Below are 14,421 nucleotides of genomic sequence, written 5' to 3'. Positions count from 1 at the left end.
AACTGACAGTAATTCCAGAAGACCCAAAATGGCACTGGGGCCCACCCGTCAGAATGGGGGCATATGGAGGTCAGGCTATTGAAGGAATCCTGGCTCGGTTTTGTCTCACAGTGGATCCAGTGGGTCTCTGAACTCATCATGTAGTGATTTCCCCAGTTCCAGAATGCATAATTGGAACCGATATACTCAGCAATTGGTAGAACCCCAACATTGGGATCCTGACAAGTGGAGTAAGGGCTATTATGGTAGGAAAAGCCAAGCGGAAGCCATTAGATGTCCCTACCTAGGAAAAGAGTAAACCAAAAGCAATACCACATTCCCGGTGGGAACTCAGAGATTACTCCCACCATCAAGGACTTGAAGGATGCAGGGGTGGTGATACCCACCACATCCGCACTCAGCTCACCTATTTGGCCTGTCGCAAAAAAACAGATGGATCTTGGAGAATGGCAGTGGATTATTGCAAACTTAACCAGGTGGTGACTCCAACTGTAGCTGCTGTTCCAGATGTAGTTTCATTGCTTGAGTATATTCATACATCTCCTGGTATCTGGGATGCAGCTGTTATCTGGCTAATGCCTTTTTCTCCATATCTGTTTCAAAAGACCACCGGAAGCAGTTTGCTTCAGCTGGCAAGGCCGACCACACACCTTCACTATTCTATGGCATAATTTAGTTCGCAGGGAACTTGATCACTGTTCCCTTCTACAAGGCGTCACACTGGTGTATTACATTGATGACATTATGCTCACTGGACTTCCTGAGGAAGAAGTGTCAATGACTCTTGACTTATTGGTAAAATATTTGCATGCGAGAGGGTGGGAAATTAATCCCACAGTAATTCAGGCACCTTCCATCTCAGTGACATTTCTAGGAATCTAAAGGTGTTTTGTTTTTTTTTTTTAAGGGTGTGGGGCATGGTAAGGTATTCCTTCTAAAGGATAAGTTGTTACATCTGGCCCCTCCTACAACGAAAAAGGGAGCACAACTTCTGGTGGGCTTCTTCAGATTTTGGAGGCCACATATCCCTCATTTGGGTGTGCTACTCTGGCCTATTTACTAAGTGACTTGAAAAGCTGCTAGTTTTGAGTGGGGCCCAGAATGAGAAGGCTCTCCAACAGGTTCTGGCTGCTGTGCAAGCTGCTCTGCCACTTGGGTCATATGATATGGCTGATTCAATGGCTCTGGAAATATCAGTGGCAGATAGAGATGCTGTTTGGAGTCTTAGGCAGGCCTCTATTGGTAAATCACAGCACAGACCCTTAGGATTTTGGAGAAAAGCCCTGCGATCCTTTGCAGATAAGCACTCTCCTTTTGAGAAATAGCTTTTGGCTTGTTCCTGAGCCTTAGTAGAGACTGAATGCTTAATCACAGGGCCACCAAGTCACTATGTGGCCTGAGCTGTCCATCATGAGCTGGGTGTTGTCTGATCCACAGAGCCATAAAATCAGATGCGCACAGCAGCACTCCACCATTAAATGGAAATGGTATATACAAGATCAAGAACCAATGGTACTCAAGGAAGAAGTCCAAGCTTGAAGGCATTGGTGAAAAATAAGGCTTCAGGAATTCAGAGAATACCATTTGAGATGTTTCAAGAAACGGATGCAGCGCTGGAGGCTCTCACTCATCTATGAAGGACTGTGGTGAGGGGAAATCCTCCTGATGGGCAGACTGTTAGCAGTGCATCTGGTCGTTCACTTTGCTTCGAAGGGGAAATGGCCAGATGTGCAACTGTATACTGATTCATGGGCTATTGCCAAGGGTTTGGCTGGATGGTCAGAGACTTGGAAGGAACGTGATTGGAAAATTGGTGACAAGGAAGTATGGGTGCAGGTACAACCCTCTCAGAATGGGCCAAAGAAGTGAAGATATTTGTGCCTCATGTGAATGCTCACCAAAAGGTGACCTCAGCAGAGGAGGATTTTAACAATCAAGTGGATAGAGTGATGCATTCTGTACAAACCAGTCATCATCTTTCCCTAGCCACTCCTGTCATTGCCCAATGGTCTCCTGAACAAAGTGGCCGTGGTGGCAAGGATAGAAGTTATGCATGGGCTCAGCAACATGGACTTCCACTCACCAAGGCCAACTTGGCTACAGTTACTTCTGACTGTCCAATCTGCCAGCAGCAGAGACCACCACTGAGCCCTGATATGGCACCATTCCTAGAGGTGGTCAGCCAGCAAGCAACCTGGTGGCAAGTTGATTACACTGGACGGTTTTCAACATGGAAAGCACAGTGTTTTGTTCTTATTGGAATAGACACCTACTCTGGATATGGATTTGCCTTCCCTGAACACAATGCTTCTGCCAAAAGTACCATCCACGGACTTAAAGAATGCCTTATCCACCATCATGGTACTACACACATCATCACCTCAGATCAAGTGACTCATTGCACAGCAAATGAAGTGCAGCAATGGGCTCATTATCTTGGAATTCACTGGTCTTACCGTGTTCCCCATCATCTTGAAGCTGCTGGCTTGATAGAATAATAGAATGGCCCTCTAAAGATACAATTACGGTGCCAACTAGGTGGCAATACCTTGCAGATTTCAGGCAATGTTCTCCAGGAGGCTGTATATGCTCTAAAACAGTGTCCAATACACGCTGCTGTTTCTCATAGCCAGGATTCATGGGTCCGTATACAGTGCTTTTTCTCCCATAGCCAGGATTCATGGGTCCAGGAATCAAGGGGTGGAAATGGGAATGGCACCACTCATTATTATCCCTAGTGAGCTACTCACAAAATTTTTGCTCCCTGTTCCCACAACCCTATGCTCTGCAGGTCTAGAGGTCTTAGTTCCAAAGGAAGGAATGCTCCCACCTGGAGACACATCACTGATCCCACTGAAGTGGAAGCTAAGAATGCCACCCTGCCAATTTGGGCTTCTGATGCCTCTGAATCAACAGGCAAAGAAGGAAGTTACCATATTGGCTGCCGTGGTTGATCCTGATTACCAAAAGAAAATCAGATTGATATTACATAATGGAGGTAAGGAAGAGTATGTCTACAACGCAGGAGGTTCCCTAGGGCATCCCTTGCTACTATCATGCCCTGTGATTAAAGTCACTGGAAAACTATAGCAGCCCAATGCCTTCAAGACTATTAATGGCCCGGGCCCTTCAGGAACGAAGGTTTGGGTCACCCACCAGGCTAAGAACCATGACCAGCTGAGATGCTTGCTGAGGGTAAGGGAAATATGGAATGGGTGGTGGAAGAAGGTAGTTCTAAACAGTTAGGACCATGTGAGCAGTTACAGAAAAGAGGACTGTAATTGTTAAGAGTATTTCTTTTTGCATGTTTGCATCAAATATTTTTGTATTCTTCACTTATATAAGATGTAATCGGCTAGTATGTCTTCGGTTGTATGAGTGTTAGTTGTGTCTTATTAGGCACAAGCATAACTTTATAATTTCCTTTATGTAGAGATTATGTATAGTTTAAGGAGATGTGTACAGGTGCCAAGTGCTTAAGGTTGTGTGTCAGTTTGGCTCACCATGACTCTCGGTGGTTTGGCAGTTATGATATAGGCTGGTAGCTATGCAATGAGGTAATCACCTCCGTGATGAGATCTGATTTAATGTAATCATCTTCAGGATGAAATCTGCTGTGAGCAGCCAATCAGTTGGAGGAGAATTTCCTTAGGGGTGTGGTCTGTATCCAATATATGTGGACTTTCTGGCAAGCTTTGCTGGCTTTTCCTCTGCTCTGGATCCTGCATTTGGTTTGTCATCATCTGACCTCTGGTTCTTGGGGCTTGAGCCAGCAGCCTGCCATCTTACCTGCTGATCTTGGGTTTATCAGCCCCTGCAGCTATGTGAGTCCAGAGGAGCCTCCAGCTTTACACCTGACCCAGACACTTGGAACTTGCCAGCCTCTACAGCCATGTGAGCCATTTCCTCGATATAAATCTCTCTCTATATATATCTGTATCTGTCTATCCAGCCTAAGGCACCCAGCGATTTGGGCACCATGTTCCTCTCCATACACATATCCTGCTGGCCAGTGTCTGCATGTTAGCCCCTCCCCTGCTGAACTGCATCATTTACAGGGTCAAGACTAGGCAGATTCGAGAATGTGTGGTAAGTGCTTCGTCTTCCCAGTGGAAACAATGCTCAGTTTGTGTAACTGATTGGGTGGTATGTTTACCAATATAGGGCTTCGCATTTATCTACTTTGTGGATACTGATTATGTAAAAGTTCCATTGATTTGAACAAAGTGACTTGAATTTGAAGACAAGAAAATTAACAGCCAGATTATCATATGAGTTTGGAAAAGTTGGTGTTTAAGAAAGAGAATGGGCTTTTGGATCACAATTAGATTTGAATCCTCATGCATTAATAATGCTGTGTTTAGCCTTAGGAAAGTTACTCGTTTTCTCAGCAACTGTGATGGTTAAGGTTGTGTGTCAACTTGGCTGGGCCATGATTCTCAGTGTTTGTTAGTTATGATGTAGTTTGGCAGTTGTATAATGATGTCATCACCTCCATGATGAGATCGGCTATGAGCAGCCAGTAAGTCGAAAGCGAGTTTCCTTGGGGTTGTGGCCTGCATCCAATATATATGGACTTTCTGGCAAAGTTCACTGGCTTTTGCTTGCTCTGGATTCTGCTTGTCATCATCTGACCTCTGGTTCTTGGGCCTTGATTCAGCAGCTTGCTGTATGGCCTGCCGATCTTAGATTCATCAGCCTCCACAGCTGTGAGCCAGCAGCCTGCTGTCTGGCCTGTCGATCTTGGGTTCATCAGCCCCTGCAGCTATGTGAGTCAGAAGCCTCACAGTTGGGACTTTCCAGCCTCTACAACCACGTGGGCCGTTTCCTTGATATAAATCTTTCTTTCCTTCTCTCACTCACTATATATGTATATGCATAAAAAAAAATTTTTTTTACACGTGTATATATATACTATATACACATGCATACATACATGTGCATGTATGTATATACACTTCCCTCCTTTCGCTTCTCTAGAGAATCTAGCCTAAGACAGCAACTCTTATTTCATTTGTAAAATGGGAAAAACACTACTCACTGACGTATTCCCAATAGGTAACCTAAGCACAAGCTTAGGGTACCAGAAAAAGAGGGACATGAAAACTAAGCTAAACCAAATCAAACAATGAGAAAACTACCCCTACAATGTACTTATCTAGAGAATTTCAATTAGAATATTTTAAAATAAACTATTTTAATTATATATACTTGTTTGACATTTTGAAAAATAAAATTTCATTTGAAGTATACATGAAGAAGACACCCTATCTTTAAATTTCCTGATTATGCCTGACTGTATCATCATAAAGATATGATAGAACTAAATGAAATAAAGCTTAAAAAGGATCTTTAATATGTATGAGACAGAGTGAGCAGTAAATAAATTTTTAAGTTCTCATCTCTTTCTGCCTTAGCTTATCTTTAAAATGTTGGTGTAATAAACTTTGCCTCTCCTAATTCAAAAAGAAGTTGTAGAATCAAGGAGATCAAGAAAGGCAACAGATTATATTTGCATCTTAAAGGACTGTATTAATCAAAATTGTAATTGGTGCTGGTAGTGTCTTCTATCTCAAGAAAATTTGTTGTGAGACATGGAGGCGGGTATCTGTGTCACTTGTTAGTGATTATTGGTGGGGGTGATAGTTGAGATACTGTGAAATCTCTACTGCTCGATTCCTTTTGGTGGGGACCAAGGGGATGGCAGTGTGTTATCTGTGTGATTCCCTAGTATCAGGGTAACCCAATATACCAAGGCATTCAGATTTTGAGAAATCAGATTATTTAAGTTTATTTATCATTATGATAGCCTCCTCCAACCAGTATAGCAATTGAAGGTCACAAACCGTTATTTACATTGGCTAACCCCAAGATAGAGACACAGAAGCAGAAAAACTGATGATATTCAAACAGAAATGTATGATGTTGCAACCAACAGCACCGTGTAAACCTAATTCTAGAAGTAAAATCATTATGAGTCCAAGAAGATCCTGAGGGGGAGCAGGTAGCAGTGGAAGGTACCCAGGGCAAGACGCAGGGTTCTCACCATCTGCTGAATGACTGGAATGGCTTCACTTACAAGGTCAAAGATTCAGGTTTCCTCCAAAGGCTTGGCCTTCTCTGCTTTCCAGGGACTATATGCACTTGAAGAGTAGGTTTTCCTGAAAGACTTTTAAGAGGATGAGAGCCTTGCCATGACTCATCTTGCCTGATACAACTAAATTCCTATTAGCACTGATCTGTTCACATGTGCAGGATGCCATAATTCTGGTGGCTACGAAGAGAAGTCATTCCTGAGACTTTTCCATGCTTTCAAATTATTATTTCACAAAATGTAATACAATCGTTACCAGCTATGGGGTTATATTCTATGGTTCCCTGTAGACTCAGGGAAACGATATGCCTGAACCTATGGATTCTTTCTAATATCTTCCCTTATAAGGTACACAATCTCTGGGTAATGAGCCATGGCTATTTTTCTATAGGCAATGTGGAGCCACTTATGATCAGGTGCATGTCTGTTGGAAAGAGAATCCTAGATGTAGATGAGAAACGAGATCTGAATGGGATAGACTGAGGCATAATTCCCTCAGGAAGCCTTTTGGTAAAGCAAGAAAGATAGGACAGAGATCTGACCAAAGGCAATGGCTGTAGGGATGAAGAGAAGAAAACAAAATTTAAGTCACATAAACAAGGGGGAAACATGTTTTTGGTTGATCCAGATGAATTTGGACCAAATAGAAGTAGTTGGCCTCCTTGGAGGGAATCATATGCAATCTAGGGCAGGAATATTGCTGTTGAAAGCCACTGGGCCTTGACTTTCAGTAACTTCCCTGTCAAGGCCTGCTTGCTGGGATGCTGACACTTCTGCAGAGGCAGAGGTGGCTCAGTTAATGGAAAGAGGCAGGGGCAGTAACTGGGAAGGATATCAACAGGGAGCAGACAGCAGTGTCCAGAAGAGACCAATGGTTAGTGGACCCCTACTATCCCAGCTTCAGTGGACACAGGGTCAGAGGGGCCGCGTTTCTTCCTCCGTCACTGAAACCAGTATTGAAGAAGGGCCGCAGAGGCCCAACAAAAGCACATTCAGAGAAAGTGTAGATAAGGGAGCCATGGTCAGTGATGTTGTAGAAGGAGACGGTGTGGTTCTCATAGTCCACGAAGATCCCAACTTGGCGAGGAGGAACCTTAAGGTCGAGGGAAGTCTGGGGGGAAGTGCCAGCCTCATATTTTTGTTTGTTCCGCAACCAAATTGTCCAGAAGCCATTCTCAGGGCTGAGCATAAATTGTCCCTTCCTCTTGACAGAGTGTCTACAAACTCCCAGATCCCAGGCTTCCTTTCCGGTCACGTCTACCTCCCAGTAAAGCTTTCCAGAGTCGAAGCACTGGGCACCGAGGACCATGGGATAACTATCAAATCTCTCTTCATTTTCAGGCAAGTTCTGGGAGGTGTCTCCAAGCTTCACTTGTCTCTTATCCTCAGAAAGGATGAGCCACGGACTGGCTGTGTCTGGATCCAGAGTGACATGTACTGCAGAGAGGGGACCATGGTCAGGCTTGAAGAGTGTGGGATGGCTGGGGGCAGTGATGGTCAGTGGCCTGTGCATGTGTTAAACTTTGGGATAAGGACGAGGGAGTGACCCTAAGCCTCAGCGTGTGAGGAAATGGCGCCCCAGCCAACTCCGGCCCTTGCCTTGACCTTTGAGGGAACCACTTTCACTATCTCCATGCTGCCCCACCTACTCAAACCTGCCATCTCTCCTAGATGCTGCTGTTCTCCCCCACCCTGGGCATTGGCTCCGCATCCACATTGTACCCTTCAGCTCCCCATGTGGGCCAGTCCCACAACTCCTAGAGCTTGCCTCACCTCCGTGTGTCCTCAGCATCTTCTTCAGCCCTGGCACACGGAAGTCATTCCTCAGGTCTGGGGAAACAACACCTAGTTCCTTCGGGTTCCAGGCCTCACTTCTGAGGGAAAGAGAATTTGAGACCTCCATCTCCAACTTCTATCACATCCTTCTGGAACCCTAATGCATAACCTCCCTCATGGATGACTGTGGTAATTTAATTCTACCCAAATTTACAAACATCTTTATTCAGTCCCTGGGGGTTGCGGTTGCTGATTACATGAGCCTCTGCAGCATGCAGATAGTCCCTATCTCCTCTCCAAGCCTGATTACCCTTTAAGCACGTTCTACTGCATTTTACAGGCAAGGCCATCTGACATAGGCTAAATCACTTCTGTAAGGAACTCAAGGAGTCTCGTCTATGCTGTGGATCTTACTCATGGCTCTTGGGGGTTTGTAACTGGTTAAATTCCATTTAAAAAAGGAATCCCAGCAGGCTGTTGACTCCGAGCTTCCCAGAATTTTTCTGCTTGCCACGGCTTCACTTTGTGAAGACAGTACAGTCCAATCACTGTGGGCAACTCACCAACAGGGACGCCCATTAATTAGCCTTTTGAGACTAGAAAATATTTTATGGACGATCAGGTTCTTGAAAATAGGGAAGAGGATGGGGAAAACTTTAGCATATGTTTTTCTAACTCAAGAACCTTTTTCATAGGTGCATGTGCTTCTTGTCACCCCCTGCCCTTACAAAGAAAACCTCTCCTTACCTTTCCGGGATACTTTCAGCCTTCTGAGGAGAAAAGAGACAGAGAGTAAGTTGTGGAGTTACTGGTTCACCACTGAGACTTTGGTCCTAAGGGTGATGTGACACAAACCTGTGGTCCTAGGGCACTACTCTGCCCCATTCTAGGGGCAGAAAGCCATATCTGACCAGCTTCGAGTGTGGGTGGTTGTGGGGTAACCAGGAACCTAGCATGGGTGTGACCTATAGCTACAGGAAAGATCTTCAGTTTAAGGACTCTGACTCAGAAAATGAATGAGAAAGCCCAGATCCAGGGTGGCAGAGGGAAAACGGTCCTGGCTGAAGCCTAGAGAGAATCACAGGGAGAGAATGTCTAAACCAGGATCCCCAGAAACTGCTCTATCTCATTTGTGGGCTTGAGTTGTTTGGGGAAGAAGGGCTGGTTGGTCAAAGCTCTATCCTGTGCTGTACTTAATGCTGCCCCTCATTAGGTAAAATCAAATCATCTGAGAATATTCCGGTGCAGGGAGTTTGGGGCCCTCACATGGGAGTTGGTAGGCTCCTAGGCCGAGTCAAAACTATACCAGAAAGCTCAGTTCAATGTCTGGCAGAAACAAGATTTGGATAATGGGAAGAGAGCGCCTGTCAGGTCAACCAAATCAGATCAGCCTTTTTGCACAAGCCAGAAAGAAATGGCTTCATGACCACATCTGACAGAGAGTGAAAAGGTGTGGGAAAAGAAGAACTGTATACTTACTCCTCACTTAGTGATGATATCGTTATCCAAAATTTTGTATTTACAACAAGAGTAAAAAATCTACTATCCTACTATTCTACACATTAACGAAGTATGTCTGGCCGTAACAGACACCGAGGTGCGAGAGAGAGCAACGCTGGCTGTGATGGTTCAGGTTATGTGTCAGTTTGCCTGGGCCATCATTTTCAGTGGGTTGGCAGTTACGTAATGATCTAATTTGGCAGTTTTGTAACAATGTAGTCATCCTGCATTTTGTGATCTGATGGTGGTCATCTTCCATTTTTACATAATGCTGATTTTCACATAATGACCTGGTCTTTGGAACCTAACCATGTTGATAACTGAGAAGTGGGTGTAGAATGTGAGGGCAGAGGGACTTCTGAGACCATCTGGTCCGTGGTTTCCCACAGTAAGGTAAACATACGTTGGATGCAAGATGATTTTAAATAGAATGTTCAATGATGAACTTTTTAAAAATTGTGGTAAAATACATATAAACAAAGGTTGCCATTTTACCCATTTTTAAGTATACAATTCAGAGACATTAATTATGTTCACAATGTTGTACAACCTTCAACACTATTTGTTTCCAAACCTTTTCATCACCCCAAACAGAAACTCTGTACCCATTAAGCGTTAACTTCCCATATCTGCATAACCATATTCCCCACCCCAGCCTGTGGTATCTACTAATCTACTTTTTATCTCTATGCATTTGCATCTCCTGGGTATTTACTATAAGTGGGATCAGGCACTGATGAATTTAAAAAAAAATAGCTATGTATGTATTTTAATCTTAGCTCTACCTCTTACTATTTGGGTGGACTTGGTCAAGTTATTTAGCTTTAGTCTTTCATTAAGACTCTTAATGTCTCTGTGCCTTAGTGTCCTCATCTATGAAATGGGGATAATAGTAGCACCCACCTCATTGCATTGACATAAAGATATGCCTGGCATGTAATATGTGCTATTCAAGAGCTTGCAGTTATTATTATTATGAAATAAATTAGAATAAAATATAAGTAACATATCAACAAGGAGCCCTGGTGGTGCAACAGTTAAGCACTTGGCTACTAACCAAAAGCAAACCCATCCAGCAGCTCCATGGACAGCTCACCTGGCAATCTGATTTCATAAAGATTACAGCCAAGAAGCCCTATGGGGCAGTTCTACATCACTATGAGTCAAAACTGACTCGATGGCACATGACGACAGTATATCAACACATAATTTCTTGGCTATTATTGCTTAGGACAAATTTCCTTTTAAACTAAACTTAGACTAAAAAAGTGAGACAATTTAAGGAAGAATAATATGTTAAAATCATTTAGGCTGTTCACAGAAGTAGCAGAAAGTATAAAGGTGATACATTTACGGCTAAAGTTTGGAGTATCCATGTTATTTAGTCCACTTCCCACCCACGCTGTTTTACAAATGAAGAAATCAGGTCCAGGAAAGGAAAATGACTTAACCTGGAGTTATGGAGAGAACTGACAGCAGGGCCGGAGCTGGGCTACTGTCTCTTGATTTTCAGTGCAGTGTTTTTAGTTATATCTCATTTATTAAACCCTCCCCAATGGCCAGGCACTCATCTAAGGACCTTAGTGGATTCTTTCACAAAAATGCTTTGAAATATATAACATAATACTCATTTCACATATGAGAAATCTGATGCTCAGAAAGATTAAAGGATTCTCTCAAAGTCACTCCCCCAGTACATGTCAGGCACTTACCAAAGATGTCCATTTCTGTTCATTGTTGCATGGAATAAAAACCAAGCTAGCTGTCATCATGTCACTTCTGACTCATAGCAACCCCATGTGTGTCAGAGTAGAACTGGCCTCCATAGGGTTTTCTATGGCTGAGTTTTTTTGGAAGAAGACTGCCAGGCCTTTCTTCTAAGGTGCTTCTCAATGGACTTGAACCTCCACATGTTAATTGTTTGTACCAGCCAGGAACTCTGCCGCATGGAATATTCCCTCCTAAGTTTGTACCATTCTATACCTTGAATGAAAACCATCCGTGAATCCCAATTCGGTTCATTTAAGAATATTCCAAGGACCAGGTTTCCATTTGCTCCAATGGTAGACCCAGGGAACTGTTTTTTCTCTACTTACTCCTTGAATCTCAGAGGTAGCCTCTCCCTGGTCTCACCTGAAGCAGTTCCAGTACTGGGCCCCGACTCCTCTTCTCCAGCTCTGAGATCGGCTCCTGCAGGGTCTGGCTTTTCTGGGCCAGATGGGCCTCAGTCTCCCCCAGGATTCTGGGCTGATCTCTCTCATCCTTCTCAAGTTTCTGCAGCTGCTTCTCTTCTTCTTCAGCCGGGAAGTTTCTCTGCTGCACAAACTCTGCGTGAATCCTTGATTTTTGTGTCTCAACCTTTGTCTTTAGTGGTAAGGGGAAGAGAGGTATGGTTTTTATCAGAATAACTCAAGGTTCAAGGATGGAGGGTGTTGGTACCTATTTCTATCCTCTGCAGATTCATCACTCTGGTTATGTCTGGGGACACACAAACAGAGAATCTTGCTGGGAGACTAGTGGGTAAGGCATCTGGGACTAAGAGAGGATTGGGATTGGTGGGAGCCCACTGAAGCTGGCCCACAATCATACCTGTATAAGCCTACGACACCCAAGACTTTTCTCAACCTCTCTTTCAAAAGCCAGTCACCTCTCAAATGTATCCCTTGGCCTTCATTTCTCTCTGAGTTGTTAAGAGACTAGTACCTGACCCCACCCCCAACAAGCTCGCACAGAGAGGCTCACAATATCATTTCTAAGTCATGGGAAAGGGAAGTTTCTGGAATATTCTTTGCCTGCCCTCTTTTGCTGGTAACTGGAGAGTCACTGCTTCCTATTGCAGCCTGGCTCCTCCCTCCCTCACCACAAATCTTCCTCTTCTGGGATTTGTTGTCCATGAGCTCTCTGCACCTCTCTTAATCCCTGACCTGCCCCTCCTCCACTAGTGTGAAACTCCTTCACCAGTGTGAAACAAGCTTTAGTTCTCTGTTATACTTTGGACCAGCGATCTAGACATAGTCAAGCAACCACTTGCTGAAACTGGTTTTCCTACTTCAACCCTTAAGCTCATTCCTCACAGCCTTTGCCATTTCCTACAAGGCATAGTGGTTGGGCTGCTCTCTTGAGATACCTTTGTCCCAGACACCAAGCACTGGTACCGTCATCTGCTGTGATTGAGCTCGGAGGAGCAGGGAGCTTTAGGGTATGGTTTCTTCCACTCAACCCCCTCTCCTATAGACTCTCAATCTTTGTGTTTGATTGGAAGCTCTCTTTCTAGCCTCCTTCATTCTTATTTCCCTTTATCAGGAGACAAGGAGGATGGCTGGTTCTCAGACAGTGAGATATACAAACTCTACAGCTATTCAGATAGGTATAGCTGAGCCCACGAACTTGAATTCTGCCCAGACTTCTGATCTAAGATCCCTTTCAGGGTGTGACCCTTGCCTTCCAGGCTGCTCTCTTCTCAGCAATATCGACTTCCAACTTCTCAGCTAACTCCTGCTCTCTTCTCAGCTTCTGTAATGCCACCTGGAACTTCTCCTGCAGAGAGAGACAGCAAGTCAATCCCTAACCAGACTAAGTAGGGTGGGGTAACATGGGGTGGGGGAAGGTCATCTTGGTTCTTAGAAAAGCCTGGGTGCAGAGAAAGTTGGAGCACTGGAGTTTTGAGTGAGGTTGGAATTGATGAATGGGAATACTTCAGAAAAACTCTGATGTTTTCTTGTAGACTAGGCCCACACTGTTGGGATGGCAGGGGTAGGGGGCGTTCTCACTCCTAATTAACCAGGAAGCCACAAGGAAACATGATCCTTGCCAGATTTTCCCACAGCATATTCCCTACTCTTGGGGAATGAGAAGGTTGTGTTTAGTCTGCAACTCTCCACTTAGATTAGACTTGGAGGGAGATTCCCTTTCTTTCCCAGTCCTTCAACTCCAGAGGCCACTCTCTCCTATCCCAAGCTGTGGAGAGCAAAGCACTAATCAGGGCCCATCTCCTTTTCACCTGCTCATGCTTTGTGCTAAGGCCTCACCTGGTCCTCATGTGCAGCTTCCTCAATAGGGATCCTGGAGTGGTCACGGTGTTTCCGTGACTGGGCACACACCCAGCAAAGTGCTTTTCCATCTTCCTTACAGAACAGGTGAAGTTTCTCTCCATGCACCCTACACTGATCCCACTTCATGGTGCTCTGGTCCATTTGTCCAAGGGTGTCCACCAAGCTGGCTAGCTGCAGGTTAGGCCGGATGTTCCTGCGCAGGAATTTCTGCCCGCACACAGGGCAACTACTGCCGCCATCTTTCCCGACCTCAGAGATGCATTTTCGGCAGAAACTGTGGCCACATTCAATGATCACAGGCTCCACGAAGGGATCCAGGCAGACAGAGCATGTTACCTCCTCCCACATCATTGCCAGGGGCTTCGCTGAGGCCACAGGGGCAGTGTTCCTGTTAAACAGCACCACGGAGATCTTGTGGGGGACTAGTGGGGAGAGGAGAAAAGGAAAGAAGATGGGAAGGGTTGTGTGAGAAAAATAAAATGATTCAAAGGAGGACATGGGGGTGGTGAACAGGAGGGGATAAAAACAAGAAAAAGCAAGAACGTCAATCTGAATAACAAGGGCTTCTCCTCCATAGTCTGGTCAGACAGAAGGGGAAACAGTCTTCAAAAGAGGCAAATATAATTGTCCAGAATCTCAGAGGTAAAACTGTTTAGAACTATGCTTTCATCATGTCCACCCCAGCTTAAATCCTTCAAAGGGTCTCCATTACAAGCCAAGGGGAAAATAATCCAACTGCCTGGGAGAAATGACAAAAGGAAGGAGGAAGGAGGAAAGGAAGGAAGGAAGGAAGGGAGGGAGGGAGGGAGGGAGGGGAAGGAAGGGAAGATGGGATGGAAAAAAAAAAAAAAAAATCCTGTGCCCAGCTACGGGCTAACCCCGTTCAAATACATCAAGTTGTCTGTTGGGGCAGGCATAGTAGCCAATTTGACAGGAAGGGAGGTCCAGGTGGGAGGTACTGAGTCAGAGGGCTGGGCCTGAATATAAGGCTGCAGGGTT

At 44.8% G+C, this 14,421-nt stretch overlaps 1 protein-coding gene across 1 annotated transcript; it reads right to left on the bottom strand.

Annotated features, from left to right (window-relative positions):
- Window positions 1-5,223: 5,223 nt before the first annotated feature.
- On the bottom strand, window positions 5,224-14,123 carry LOC135231722 (E3 ubiquitin-protein ligase TRIM21-like). The gene is made up of 5 exons (XM_064288584.1): window positions 13,399-14,123; window positions 12,806-12,907; window positions 11,504-11,728; window positions 7,868-7,991; window positions 5,224-7,531 (listed from the first exon to the last, which is right to left on the bottom strand). The coding sequence occupies exons 1-5, from the start codon at window positions 13,918-13,920 to the stop codon at window positions 6,984-6,986; spliced, it is 1,521 nt and encodes a 506-aa protein (XP_064144654.1). The 5' UTR covers window positions 13,921-14,123; the 3' UTR covers window positions 5,224-6,983.
- Window positions 14,124-14,421: the final 298 nt, after the last annotated feature.

Source organism: Loxodonta africana, chromosome 7, assembly GCF_030014295.1.
Source record: "Loxodonta africana isolate mLoxAfr1 chromosome 7, mLoxAfr1.hap2, whole genome shotgun sequence".
Classification (NCBI taxonomy): Eukaryota; Metazoa; Chordata; class Mammalia; order Proboscidea; family Elephantidae; genus Loxodonta; species Loxodonta africana.
The sequence above is the reverse complement of the archived record's forward strand: the minus strand, read 5'-3'. Positions and strand labels throughout refer to the sequence as shown.